The sequence below is a fragment of the Callorhinus ursinus genome, unplaced genomic scaffold (genome assembly GCF_003265705.2).
Source record: "Callorhinus ursinus isolate GAN/ISIS: 27379988/994484 unplaced genomic scaffold, GSC_fseal_2.0 scaffold4, whole genome shotgun sequence".
Lineage (NCBI taxonomy): Eukaryota > Metazoa > Chordata > Mammalia > Carnivora > Otariidae > Callorhinus > Callorhinus ursinus.
This window is the reverse complement of record NW_027397066.1, coordinates 140491384-140506988: the sequence shown is the minus strand read 5'-3', so window position 1 is coordinate 140506988 and position 15605 is coordinate 140491384. Positions and strand designations below refer to the sequence as shown.

The following is a 15605-nucleotide window of genomic DNA, read 5'->3' as shown; positions in this document are numbered from 1 at the left end:
CACTAATAATATCTGAACAAGTGCAGATACATTCACACCACAAGAATATGATTAATGAGTCTCTTTGGGCGAAGACAACGGAAGGGCTAGAAATCCATAAAGACAACAAACTGCTTGCACCTTGATCTATTTCTTTCCATTATCTTTTTCCCCTTTGAAATTAATACCAAAACTTATCTACCTAGAGTAAAGCTAATAAAAACCCAAAATAATCACAAAAACCATTACCATATAAGCCTTCTAGAGCAAAAGATCAATTAAGTCCTTATAAGGCAAGTAAGTTAGAGTGCTTGTTCACTGACTAATAACGTGCCTGATTGTTTTCATTACATGGTCACATTTTTGCTGTGCTACTTGAGAAAAATTTTTGAAATTTTTTCATTGAACATTTTAGAAAGATGAGGTAATATTTAAATGTATTCATTTCTAAGTAGCTATAAGAAACATTTTTAAAGAATGGCATTTATATGTTTGAAATGACAGTTATGTAACAATTATACTTTATATTAGATAGGCCTGAAGCACATATAAATAGATTTAGAAGAAGGTTAATTATGAGAAAAAAGAAATGTCTTAGTTAATATTAAGGTAATTATAAGGATAAGAGTAATTATAGAATTTTCAAAAAACAATGTTTCAAGACCACTAAAGGCAATAATATCTTTTAAAATTTAGCAATTTTTCTAAAAATTTGTATAGAAATTGAAATTACAAAAAATTCTGTGTAGGTAGTTCATTAACATAGAAAAAAAGGAAAGTGATAAAATAAGTGGTTATTTCACACATATTCTAAAAACAAACTGAAAATATACAAACTAAGTAAATACTTATGGGAAAGACTATACAGTTTGAAATAAGAAAATAAGAAATACAATTAATTTGATCTCCTCACTTGTAAGTCATATTAGTAGCTACTCCTCATGGGATTATTATGCACATTCAAAGAGTTACTATCTGCAAAACACTTAAACCAGGCTTGGTACCTGGTTTAAGTACTTGGTACCTTGGTACCAAACAAAATGTTTGTCAAAGAAATTAATTAATAGAATTAAAAACTATGAACAAAATCTAAATTTCCAAATAGGCTCATTAATGTTTAGGCAATCAAAGTTGATCAGCAGGACATTAAAAGTGACCTAAAGAATACTTAGAGCATTTCAAGAGTATCTTTTCTCCAAAATGAACACAAATTCAATCAAATAATCAACCATACCTGTGGTATGTCCAAGTCCAAAGGGGTTCTGTGTAAGGTCAATTGTCCTATCAATTTGAAAGATACTTAAGTCTTCATCATCTAAGGCAATATCACCCCAAAACACAGCTAAAAAAGAAAAGTTCAATTAAAATGTAAAATATTAAAGAGCAAAGTCAATGCAAACAAAGCTAATTAGAAAAATATTGTTAAAATATGGAAATGCAATTTATTGGACCTGTTATACTATAATATGAACCACTTGTAAAAGGGTATTACCTACATTTTCTTACTTTGATGTTTGACGGGAGGGGGTAAGTCATTTCTTTGAATGAAATGGTCACTGGTTTGGGGGGGAATCTAAGGAAAGTGAATTTAGCAATCATGGCTATTTTGCAAGTAAATGAAAATCTGCTAAGTGTGCTTGAATTTACAGTGGATGCCTATGACCAGCAGCAGGTCTTCACTGCCAGGTAGAAGGAGACATAGTAGCAGCTAAATATTGTACTGTTCTAGCAACTTACTCGTCACATTTTTATACACTTTCTCTAAAGATGGCATTGCCTCTGAGTTTCTGTAAAATGTATAAATAAATACCAAAAATAATATTTAAGTCAACATTTATTTAGTCAATGACCAGGTGCTACACCTTTGATCTTTAATGATAAATAAAACACTGTCCATATTTTCAAGAGCTTCAAAATCATTGCCCCAAATCCTGAAAACCCTCTGACTCTTTTACATCTAGTCTTTTATGCTACCGAATAAAACAAAGCTCTATAAACCATTGTGGGAAGAAATGAGATAATTTCTTTAAAACCAGTATGTGAATTTTCTTTTAACGTCAGAAATATATATTAACATAACAAAAAAATGCCTTCCTTTTATTTGAGTCCAAAACTAGACTAATCAATCTCTTAGTGCTGTCGAATATCAAAATACAGTAACTTTAGGAAACACAGCAAATTTAAGAGAGAAAATAAATTAATCATGAGATAGTAAAACACTGACAAATGCTTTGGGAATTCTGGGATAACTGTTTCATGATACAAGTTTACAAATTTCTTTTTTCAAATTTTTCTTCAAATTGTTCTTTTGCAAAACCAAGAGAGGAGGAAAATACATTAAAATTTTAGGAAATGATGAAATCCATGCTTTTCAAATCACTTTTAGTAGATTTAAACTTTAATATTTAGGAATTTTAGCTGTAAAAATAGTTAATAAAATTAATTTATGAAATTTAAATTTCAATCCTGAAAGCTATACTTTAGGCTTTGGTCAAAAGTTTATTATGTAAAATTATTTACCCTGTTTAGTTCCCTCATACAAAATGACATGAGATAAGAAAGTTAGATTTATGTGTAAATCTAGAAAGGAAGGAGATGGAAATTAGTTCAAGGTAGGTTATCAGTTCACCATATGGAAAAATAATTCATTAAAATTAGAATTCTCTCATCAACTCCTCTCTTCCACCCTACTGTCAATGGAATGGCAGTCTGTAGAACCAGAAAAATGCTTTCTATTTTTTACTGTCCTAGAGACAAAGTAATGAAAGGTCTGTAGAACAGTTTACAGCACTGGGTAAGAGGCTGGTCTTGATGCCTGAAATTGAAGCCAGATTCTAATCAGCTTCGTACACCTCTAGCAGAAACCGCTGATGCTCCACTACCCCTAAAGACAGACATCTCAAAAAATAGATGGCCTGCCTAAATAAAAAAAATTTGCACTTTATATAAAAGGCCTGTTAATTTTCATAAAAATAAATTTTGCACTTTTTTTCCCCAAGATTTTACACTTTAAGGTAAATTCAAGTTTGTGAGTTATTTAAATCTTCCATCCTGTGAGTTTACTATGCAAACAGTTGAGGGCATTGACTGGCAGTGACTCCAAGGCTGGCTCTTCCTTTCTTAGTGCTGGGAGCAACTAGAGACAGGAAAACAGTGTTACTCTAACATGAACTCGAATAGGGATCACAGCGGATCGGGTTAAAATGCAGGCTCTGATATAGTCGGTCTGGAGAGAGGCCTCAGATTCTACATTTTTAGCAAACTGCCATTACTGCAAATAATTGTCATTGTCATCATCTTTAGCAGCATTATTTTTTTTTTGCAAGAATAAACTTTTGCTCCTCTCTGAACCAGCTGGTTAACTTGAAAGCTGAGGCACTCAACCAAACAAAATGCAGTTTGTCCATACTCCATTTGTATAATAAAAGTAGTATGAGTAAAATAAAACCCAAATGTGTTTTAGATTTTTATTTTCTTGTAACGACTTTTCACATGCAATAGGATTCATGTTTTGATGGATGGATTATATCAAAAACAGAACAGCAGTCCAAGGATATAACACTTCACACAAGCAAAAACATTACTTCTGGGGAGAAAAAAGGCACAAGGCCGGATGATTCTTAAAAGGAGACAAAACTGAAAAACAAACTGAGGGTTCTAGAGGGTAGGGGGGTGGGGGGATGGGTTAGCCTGGTGATGGGTATTGAGGAGGGCACGTTCTGCATGGAGCACTGGGTGTTATGAACAAACAATGAATCATGGAACACTGCACCAAAAACTAATGATGTAATATATGGTGATTAACATAACAATAAAAATTAAAAAAAAAAGGAGACAAAACTGTTCTGAAATACACACACCAATTTTTTTTATTATTATTTACTGTTATCTTTTCTGAACTAAAAGCTTCAGAATAGTTGTGTCAGTTCTCAACACACCATGAATTGCTTCAGGAGAAAACCAAATATTTCTTTGAGAACAAGCTATAGTGAATGACAAAGTCAATTCATTTGTGTGCAGACTTGATATACTGCAAGTCATGTATATCTTTAAATTTTGATACTATCAACAGAAATAAAAGAAAAAATAGCCATCTTAAAATTACAACCTATCAGACAGTTTAAAATGCACAATTTCTTTCTTCATATTGCACACATTTGAGGGTTTCCTTCATTCATCTTTCACTTCAATGTAAATGTCTTATTTCTGCATGCTGAAATACTTTACTTATACATTGGTATAGCAAGCTGGACCACAACATTCTATATTACATGGATTTAGAATTTGCATTATAATCTAACACATATTTATTATTTAGGATCCAAGATATTTGTAATTCTCAAATCCACTTTGGAGTGTTTTTTTTTCTTTTTCTTTATGGTATTTTCTATTTGTTTTGCATCCCCAAAAAAAATCACAAAAATTAGAAATAGTTTTTAAAAAAGTATGAATTATTATTCATTAGTCCCATTTAATGCAGTGATTTGAGGTTGGGGATATCGGAACTGAAAGCAATACAGGAAACTGGTTATAGATGATAATATTAAGGAAATGCTCAAGTGCAATTAGAATATTTACTATCTGTTTGGAATTCTGCTTGGATTCCTATGGTCAAAAATGGGGTTGGAGCTAACCAACAGGCCAAAATAAAATGTCAAGAAGAACAATTTTTAAACTACATGGAAAACCACAGGCATTGTTTTTCTTCTGAAGGGTATTTGCATTCATTGTACTACAATTTTTTTTTAAATCGAAGACCAAGAAAGACAAATAGCTTTTATTGTAGTAGGTAGAGTAAACACATTTTACAGAAGAATGTATGGCAAGAATGAACAAGCGAAAATCGTGATTCTCTACACTATAACTTTAAATGATATTTCTTCCACCCTTTCAAGATTCCCCAATGATCTTTAGCCTTTCCATTTTGAAGCTGGGATTCAGCGACCAGCTATAAGGAGGCTTCAAGCTTGTGATTTCCTAAAAGCTATACACAAAAAATACATATGAATTTATACACCCAGTCACAACATGTTTTGCAGGGAAGAGGTCCACCACAGGCTGTCAGAAACGATCACATAAAGTAAAGAGCCACTATTTTCGCCAAATGCAAAGCCTTTCAGTCCACTCAGGAGAAAATGCTTGCAAACTAAATACCCTCACAAAAAGGAATACATTTACAGTGAATTAATGCTAACGTATCTGATAGCTGGTTACTACTTGATAGCATACTGTAATAAACAAGTTGATAGAGTCTCCTCAGGCATTACCTATAGAAAGCCCTTCCAGAAACCCCCTCTTTCCAACTAATCTGGTGTCACATCTGCTTCCGTGTCCTGCCTGTGCTTCTGTCAGTAATAGACCAGCACACAAGATTTCACACCATGTTTTCAACCGTCTGATTCTTCAATCTAATTTTGAAAACACTGACCACAGGAAGCATGCGTTGCTCATCTTTAAACTCTCACTGTCAGAGTGCCTGACAGAAAGTAGGTACTCAATATATGTTTTGAGACAGACACAAAAAAATGTGAATGAGAAAATACCCTGACTCAGGGTATAAATTGTGTATGACAAAAATAAGGCTAGCCATGCTACATACTTCACCGATTTGCCCTAAGTCCCAAAATACTAGATATTCACCATTCTAAGGAATATTTCAAATCATTTCAATCTAGAGTGGATTATTGTTAGATACTCAACAAAAATTTTTAAAGGGGGCAATTGCCTTTCTTCTTTATTTCAATAGTGTATATTATTAAGTGTAGTTATGGGAAATGTGTCCATTTTTCTCTAAACATCACACTGATATACTCGGGAAATACAGACTGAATTAACAGATCAGATATCTTGAGATTTATGAGATTTGAAGAGATAACGCAAAGATTCAACAATAGCCAAGAGCACTTGCTTCTTACATTGTTCCCATATACAGTTTAAACTTTCTGCTTTTATTGATATTGGATTTAGGGAAGAAGAATGATGTCATGTGAAGGCCTGACAAGGCTGCTTTGGCTGCTCTACCCTACAATAAAGGCTTAGTAAAAATTTCCTCAGACAAGGACAACAATGAAGGCTCAAAAGTCAACTATTTTTACTTGATTGACAATCACTAAGCAAATTCCCAAGGAAAAGTAAGATTTGGCAAAAGTTCTAATTATACATTTTGGAGACAATGTTACAATACTTAAAAGGGAACACAATTTTCTAGTGGCATTTCATATGCACTGAATAAATTTTAGTCCCAAAATGACACACATGAAAGATAATTTAAGTTCCAAGTTTGGGAAACAATTATCTTTGAAGTCTTGATACAACATAAAAATAAGTAAACATATATTTTTATACAGACTCTCAGAATTACTCTTCAAAACAAATCAGGATGAGAATTTTTTAGGTAACATATTTCCTTCTTAAATTTCTAATAATAAAAAGGTATTTGTAGTCCAATTATTGTAGTGAATGTAAGAAAATAGCCCATGCAATGTTTTATTTAAAATAATTTATAGTGGTTTTTTTCCCAAGATCTGCATTTTCACTTCTACCATATACTATCATATAAACTGAGCAAAGTCTTCTAATTTGCAGTTAAAAAGTGTTCACGCGATGAAATACAAATGATGAGTTAAATAAAATGGTTAACTTATTCTTGCCTCATAAACTAGATTGAAAAGTGTCTCTGGATAACATGACTCTTATCTGGCCATTTTCAAACAAGATGTCTTTTTGAAGGGAGGAGGTGTGGTGAGGTATAAAAAGTTAGATACCATTTGCATTATTGTTTATAAAAAAGAAAACTGTCCAAACATCCTCCAAACTGAAAGTTCCCTTCAAAGAACACAGAACTGCTGCTAGAGTGACAAACAATCTTCTTAAATCAAGAAATTACTTCCCAAATCAAGAAATAAAATATCATCTCAATACGAAATCAACTGTTCAATCTGAAATGCAAAACAAACATATACACATACATACACATACACACATACATATATACCATGCTAGAGCAAGGAATATTTCTCCAGAAAATGGTGACATTTGATAATAAAGTCATTTTCCATGATATTCATGAGTTTCAAGATGAATCTAGATTAATCAACAGATTATGAACACAGAATACAAGGAATAAGTTGTCATTTTTAAATCTTTTTTCTGTTTTAATGCAATTGGACATTATAGATATGATTAAATGCTAAACTTTCAAATAAACATCTTTCTTTTTAAGTCAGAAAACAAAATTTTTCTCATAACAAAAGATCCATTGAAATACCATATCAATCTACATTTATAGCCCACAATGCCCATGGATAGGATTTCTCAGAACATTTTTAAAATATCACCCATACCACAAATATTCATTCTGAATTCTTTGTCTCAAAAGAGAAAACATTGACAGAAAAGTACTTTGTGACCAAACAATGTAAAAATCAATATTGAAACTTTTTTTGCATATGGCCTAATAATTTGTTACAGGCTTTAAGAAAACAAATTACTATAGTTTCTACTTTTTTAAAAACTGCCCTTCTTATACTGCTCAAATAAGGAATATATAATCAACTGCTACCAAGATTTGGTTTATTTATGTTTCCCACATGATACATCTTGTAACGACAGAGTAAACACTTGTTTTTTCTTCCCTCAGGCTTGTAATTGTTTACACTTGTGGCCACTTGTGTAGGAGTCAACCCTGATACTTCTTTCTTAATTAAGTTTGTTTATTTTCTAAATATTGACACTAGCTCTTGAAGTAAATCTTGATGTCTTCCTGGAAGTAAGACTTCATGCACATTTGCTGTTTTCTATATTGAAGCTCTGTTTTACCCACTGGCTGGTCATCCCTTCACACAAACAGAATATTTTTTCCCACCTTTTTTTTTCCATTTTTATTTAGTCTACTGTTAGGAAAGTTTGAGAGAAAATGTTGCATTCCAACCTTTCTGGTTCTTTGTAAAAGATTTCCTCTTGAGCACAAGTCCAAGGCTGGGTTTTCTCTTTGGTTAATATCCCCTACTGCAAACCCATGTGGCTCAGTGAAATAAACTTTACAAAATTTCAAAGCTCATTGACATCCTGAAAACTTGACTCACATACTGAATTCTATTTCTTTCTTTGATAGTCCCAGCAATTTTAAATAATTGGGAGAATAAGTAAATGGAACTTTATTAACACCTAAACAAGCAAAAATTGAAAGAACAATGAGATAGCCTGTCAATATTATCTTCAACATTTTAAATTTTTACTTGAAAAGATCTATAAAGTGTCAGTAACTTAATACTAATATTAAATGTGTAGTGCTTAGTATCAACAAAGTACCCCCATCTACACTTTATTCCATTCAAGGCTTAGAAAACCCTAGGATATTGATTCATATTACTAAACCTGCTGATAGAATTTACTATTTTAAAAACTTACCATTCCCTATTGCCCATCATATAATATCTGCCTTTTACTTTAAGCAACAGTTTATTAACAGTTTATTAGAACTGACATGAGGTTATTTGTTAGAGTTACAATATTCTGAGTCAGAAGCAGCACCTGTCTAAAAATTTCAGATGCGTGTCACCAGCATGACCCATCTTAACCACGTGAAGGTCTCACATGGGGAATGAAGAAATAGAGGGTTCCTTTTCAGATTTGCAGAAACATGAATGCTACCTGCACTGGCCTATGGAGATAATATACTTTATTGAAAAATGGAAGTGCTCTACAAAGGAAGTGTTTATTAAGTGAAATGGAGTTAATCATGACTTGCATATGGGAAAGGATAAACACACCTTAGACTCTGCTTACCTAGCTGAAATATTAAGGTTACTGAGTAATCTGCCCATCATGTTTCAAACCTTGTTTGAGATACTAAAGTAAAAGAAAACGGATGTTGAAATACAAACAGAAATCCATGCACATCAGGTAAATAAAATCTTTATAAAAGCCAGGAAACCATTTCCTTAATTATATCATTTTTTAATTTTAAATATTTAAAACTAGCATAAATCTTAGCTAGTAGATATAATCAGAAATTGGCCATTAAATCCGCAATCTCTCTGTTGTATTATTGATATTTTTTTAAAAAGAATAAATTACAAGTTTAAAAAAAACTGCCAAATGCTTATCATGAACAAAAATTATAATTCAATATTGAGCAAAATAATCCAGTGGTATAAAAAAAAAAAAGCCCATATATTAGTTCACTTTAAAAGTTGTTGGAGGCTTATCAAAAGGAATGAGATCTTGCCATTTGCAACGACGTGAATGGAACTGGAGAGTGTTGTGCTGAGTGAAATAAGTCAATCAGAGAAAGACATTTATCATATGACCTCACTGATATGAGGAATTCTTAATCTCAGGAAACAAACTGAGGGTTGCTGGAGTGGTGGGGGTGGGAGGGATGGGGTGGCTGGGTGATAGACATTGGGGAGGGTATGTGCTATGGTGAGCGCTGTGAATTGTGCAAGACTGTTGAATCACAGATCTGTACCTCTGAAACAATACATTATATGTTAAAAAAAAAAGAAGATAGCAGGAGGGGAAGAATGAAAGGGGGGAAATCGGAGGGGGAGACAAACCTGAGAGACGATGGACTCTGAAAAACAAACTGAGGGTTCTAGAGGGGAGGGGGTTGGGGGAATGCGTTAGCCTGGTGATGGGTATTAAAGAGGGCACGTTCTGCATGGAGCACTGGGTGTTATGCACAAACAATGAATCATGGAACACTACAACAAAAACTAATGATGTAATGTATGGTGATTAACATAACAATAAAAAATTTAAAGAAAAAAAGTTGTTGGAGGCTTATAAAACAAACCAATCTCTAAAAAATAAAAATGAAATTTTAAAAAGGTCTTAAAGAAGCCCTCCGTGCGTGGAGCACTGGGTGTTATGAACAAACAATGAATCATGGAACACTACACCAAAACAAATGATGTAATATATGGTGATTAACATAACAATAAAAAATTTTAAAAAAAAGAAGCCCTCCTAAAGGATTAATATGTTTAAAAACCAATGCTTAAAATCCATTTTTTTCTTGAATTTCATTAGTGGTCTCTTATGAAGTAGCAAACGAATGACTATTAGAGCCACGGTCTGGGAGAAAAAAGTTAAAGTAATTTAGGTATGCGGCCAATTGTTAATGATGGACTGTCATTCAGAGACACTCAACGTAGTTAAAGCTAAAGGTACAGAACTGGAAAAACTGATACTGTGAGCAGTTGCTAGGGTGATGTGACTAATTCTGGCAGTTTTATCTATTTTTAATATTCCCTGCAATGATGCAAAGTGACCCTCAGGTACTAAGCCTACTAATTTTTTGAATGGTAAAATGAAAAAAATAGAAGGCTAACTAGTCAATTTAAAGTTGTCTTTAAATGGTTGTTAAAAGAACCTACCTTATATACTAAATTATTTTTCCAGCTTTATTGAATTATCACTGACATATAACATTGTGTAGTTTAAGGTGTACAATGTAGTTATTTTATATATGTTAACACATGCATCATCTCATATTAGTTAGGAAATGAATAAGATGATCCTGGAACATACTATAAACCAGAAAGCAATGAAGCTACCAAAGATAAAAGTGTTATGATAAAGAATTCAGGAACAACTGAACAAGTCTCCACTGGCCAAAACTGGGACAATTTGAATATCGATAAGGATAATCAACGATCATATTGAACATTAAGTCCATTAGTTCATAATACTAAAAAAACAATCACCTTTGAAGGACACTAGGAAATCAGCTCATTTTTTTTTTGCAAAGGTATGTATAAAGAGAAATAAATTTTTGAAAACACATTGCCTGCTAACTAGTGTGGCTAAGTATTGGTATACACATTTTTGAAAGGCTTTCTCTTTTGACAATGGGCTGTTCCTACTCTTTGTGATGGTTTCCCTTTGGAAGGTTTGTCCTTATGCTTATTGATTGTAGGTTCTTTTTATGTACCCTCGATACCAATTTTCTCTCATTACAATAGTTCCTGGTTTATAGTGGATGCTGATTATAGTTTATTCAATGTACTCAATTCAAATAATTGCATTTAATTTTAACACAATAAATTTTATAACCTTTTTCCTTTATATTTTGTGCTTTCAAATCTTATTTAAGCAGCACATCTTTTTCTGAGGTCATAAAAATAATTTCTTTAAAATTCTAAAATCTTTTCACACGTATGTCTTTAGTCTGCATTGAACTATTTTTTCTTTTGTGATAGATAAAATTAAATTTCTCTTATTCTATATGTATAACTAATTTTCCCAGCCTCATTTAAAGAATGCCCATCCTTTCTCCAAATACCTACAATGCCACCTGTCATAAATATGTCATATATCTAGGCCCTCTATTCTGTTTCACTAGTGTATGTCTTCAATACCATACTGTATTGATAACAATCTCCTTATGATGAGTCTTTATATCTAATAGGACTACTCCCTTACCCAAGTTTTCAAAATGTTCTCAGTTCTTCTTAGCAATATGATTTTCCATATGAATTTCAAAAGCAGATAGTCAAGCTACAAGAAAAATCCTGTTGAAGTATTGATAAGAATTGCATTGATTCTATAAATTAATATAGAGGGTGCCTGGGCGGCTCAGTTGGTTAAGCGACTGCCTTCAGCTCAGGTCATGATCCCAGGCTCCTGGGATTGAGTCCCGCATGGGGCTCCCTGCTCAGCAGGGAGTCTGCTACTCCCTCTGACCCTCCCCCCTTATGCTCTCTCTATCTCATTCTCTCTCTCAAATAAATAAATAAAATCTTTTTAAAAATAAATTAATATAGAAAAAGTTTTCATTTTAAAGATATTTAATTTTCACACTCATAATCATATTTCAACTTATTTTTGGTTTTATGTACACCTTCCCACAGAGGTATAACTTTTTCACCACAAGGTTGTTATACATGCCTTGTTGAAATTATTTCCAGGTAAACTTTCATATTTTGTTGCTATAATAAATACTAACATCTTAAATTATATTTCCTAGGTGTTCTTTGTATATAAGAAAATAATTTTTATATTTTTATCTCCTATTCATCAGATATGTTAGATATTTCCATTGGCTCCAATAGATCTCTTGCATTGCTTATGAAGACAATTCTATCATCTGAAAGTAATAAGTTGTTTTCATTCTTTACAATTCTAGTGTTTGCATGTGTGTAAACTTTGTTTGTTTTACACAATTCTTAAAACCTCAATATTGAAAATAAGCAGTGATAGCAGGAACACCTGCCTTACGACTTTCAAATACAAGCCTTCTAATATTTTACAACTGACTGTGCTTTTAGGCTTTGGCAGATACTTTGTCAGGTTAGAGAAGACCCTTATGTTCCTATTTTGGATTTTAGCATTCTGATTTATAAAAGAACTAGTCCATAATATTTTTACCCTTATTTGTATTGTCTAGCTTTAGAGTCAAAGTTATACCAACCTTATAAATGAGCTGGCAGACATTATTTCTTTCCTAGTCACTCACACAATTTGTGTAAGAATGGGATCATTTGTTCCTTAAATTGGCAGAAGATATTTTTTTAAGATTTTATTTATTTATTTGAGAGAGAGGAGTATAAGTGGAAGGGAGAGGCAGAGGGAAAAGCAGACTCCGCACTGAGCAGGGATCCCAGTGCGGGACTCGACCCCAGGATCCTGGGATCATAACCTGAGCCAAAGGCAGACACTTAACCAGCTGAGCTACCCAGGCACCCCTGGCAGAAATTATTTGTATATATGTCTGGGCATGGTATTATATTTAAGGGTAGATTTTTTTTTTTTATGTACTGTAACCTAGATGTTTCCTGTCTGCACTGCCCCTATACATATGGAGAGGAATACCATTACTATAGTCTTTTCTATAGTGCTTTTTAGTGGATGCTTTGATGGACTGCCCAGATCCCACATCTTATTTGAATAATTGATTTCCAGATGCTGGAAATGTTTTGACTGAAAGACTTCAGCTATTAGCCCTCTTGGCTGAAAACGCTGCAAAATCCATAGCCAAACCCACTTCATATCAGTAGCCAGCATCCAATGACTGGTAGAGGGGTATGCTTTAAGGGTATAGTCACCTCAAGCTAACTTAGGACTCCGATGGATCATCATAGCATCAGTTCTCATCCTCTACAGCCAGATAGCAGAGAAAATTAAAAATAAAGTCCAAAGCCAAGTCCTAAGAGTTATAGAACTTTAAAGAAGGGCTATCCTCCCAATCTCAGCAGGTCAACTATACCAAAGTTAGGTTCTACTTAAGACATAATGGTACCAATACATGGGATGAAGAATATGAGTTGATGCCCCTGAAAATCGTGAACCTAGAGATTTATCTGAAACTTTTAAGTCTGAAGAAGTGGCTTACTCCATCGTATTAAGGACTAGTATTCCTCCTTTATTTAAAGATGATGCAGTGGCCCTACCCTGAAAGACAACATGCACTACTCAAGATCTGCCTTCACATCCTTTTCTGGCTGCTAAACCAATAAGTAGTGTTAAATCACAATATAACCTGACTAGGATGAGCTGGACCCAAAACAAGCAAAGACTGTATCCAAAGGAACTTACAGAACCTTGCCAACTTATACTTGGAGGAGTCCAGAGATTATTCAAGGACTCAATCTAAGGGATGGACATAAAATTATATAAGAGAAAGTTTATTCATTTGGAAGCACCATCCTGTAATATAGGTTTTAATATCATTGAAAGGACACCAAAGATAATGCAAACATGCTATTAGGATAAAGCGCTGAACTACCTTAAGTAAGAGAGAAATGCCAGAATGGTCATGTTAGAGAGATAAAAAGTCTCAAAGAAGTAAGTATGCTTGAATGGATATATAATACTCAGCCAGAAAACTCACCAGATGACTATAGTATATAGAAGGGCCCTGAAGATTCATCATTTACCAAGGCTAATAAGGAACACACTGATGGAAAAAACAAAACAAAACAAAAAAAAAAACAGCATCACTAAGAAGTGATAATCCTCTAAAGCCAAGACTGATGGCAGAAAATGGTGTTACAGAACTAGGTTCACTGACAACAGGTAGGACAGAATCTCAAAAAACAAAACAAAACAAAACAAAAAAACCCCAGAGATCATAGGACAACGCTCCATTACCATAAGCCAAGTAGAGGCAATTATCATAATGCATGGCAAGGTTGTAGTCTCATGCAGGAACCCTGACCCTGAAAGAGAGTTAGTAGACATGGCATCCAAGGGGCAAAACAGATGGACTGCCAACAAAGGATATTATTCAATCAAAAATATGGAAGCTGGATGATCAGAAGATTAAGACTGGTTACCTCCCATCTCCCCCAAAATACCTTGAGCTTCAAGATGTAAGCCAGTTTTCAGACCTGGAATCCATATACTGAACAAGGAATCACAGTTCCAACAGAAATAACACTTTAATGCCATAAAAAATATATGATTATGATTCTCTAGTCCTTCCACAGAGGACTACGGCAATTTCATTAAATAACTATACACAGACATTGTGAGGACGGTTAGAAACAGAGCATGAATGGAAGATATAGATCTTAAAATTGAATAATAAGAAAACATGTAAAATTAACAAATTCTTAACAGCTGAGTGTGGGCCAGCATCACACACACACACACACACACACACACAGCCGAGAGAGAGAAACAGAAATGGCCCTATTACCATCACTCTCAGTTGTCCACATCCCTACAGCTAAGGACTCTGAGCATTTACCTATCCTGGTTCACATAAATGAAGCTTTTCTACCAAATGACAAAACAACTGAACTTTAAACTATGACTACTTCTTGAGTACTTTCAGTTTTTTGTGCCAAGGCACCAGCAGGTAAGGTAAAGTGTCACCATCCTTATAGGGCAACTGATCTTGATCACCAGGAACTGGGGTTGCTGCTGCACACCTAGGAGGGGAGGAATATGTTTGACAGAAAGTAATCCTCTTGGGCACCTCATAACACTTTCTTGACCAATTTTGACTGTAAGTTCAGCAGTCATGGCCTGAGAAGGTATGGGAAGCAGTGGCTTAACACCCTTAGCGATGTGGGTATGGGTCACAGCACTACATAATCCACCTACACTAGCCAAGGGCAATCTAATATTGACAACCCATAGGGTGAGACCTTGGATAGGAAAAAAAGAACTCACGAATCCCAATTTCTGTTGTGTATGATAGTTATTGGATCACCAGTGAATCCATTCAATTTTTTATATACTATATTCTTCAAAACAGGGTAATTATAGTCACTTAAATAATGTATTAATTGCATTTCCAAGAAGCATACTCCAGAATAGTACATTTGAATTAGTTTAAAAAAAAATCAAAGGTAAGGAGTGCCTGGATGGCTCAGTTGGTTAAGCATCTGCCTTTGGCTCAGGTCATGATCCCAGGGTCCTAGGATCCAGCCCCACATCAGGGTCCTTGCTCAGTGAGAGCTTGCTTCTCCCTCTCTCCCTCTGCCCTTCCCCCTGCTTGTACTCTCTCTCTCTCAAATAAATAAATTAAAAAAATCTTTTTTAAAAAAATCAAAAGTAAATATTCTTAGTTCCCACTCATACATGCTCAAAAGAATGATGTCTATTTTATATGATGGTGTTCTTGTGCCTCCTATGAAGAAGACTCCTCCTACAGCTTTCACTTACCAAGA

The 15605-nt window shown here is 33.9% G+C and overlaps 1 protein-coding gene across 5 annotated transcripts in view; it reads right to left on the bottom strand.

Annotated features, from left to right (window-relative positions):
- TLL1 (tolloid like 1) overlaps window positions 1-15605 on the bottom strand; it is a 216871-nt gene that overhangs the window by 129696 nt on the left and 71570 nt on the right. For all 5 annotated transcript variants that reach the window (XM_073892462.1, XM_073892461.1, XM_025874003.2 and 2 more), the window contains one exon: window positions 1214-1321. In XM_073892462.1, the coding sequence (XP_073748563.1) occupies window positions 1214-1321 (108 nt within the window). The remainder of the gene's footprint in view (window positions 1-1213; window positions 1322-15605) is intronic.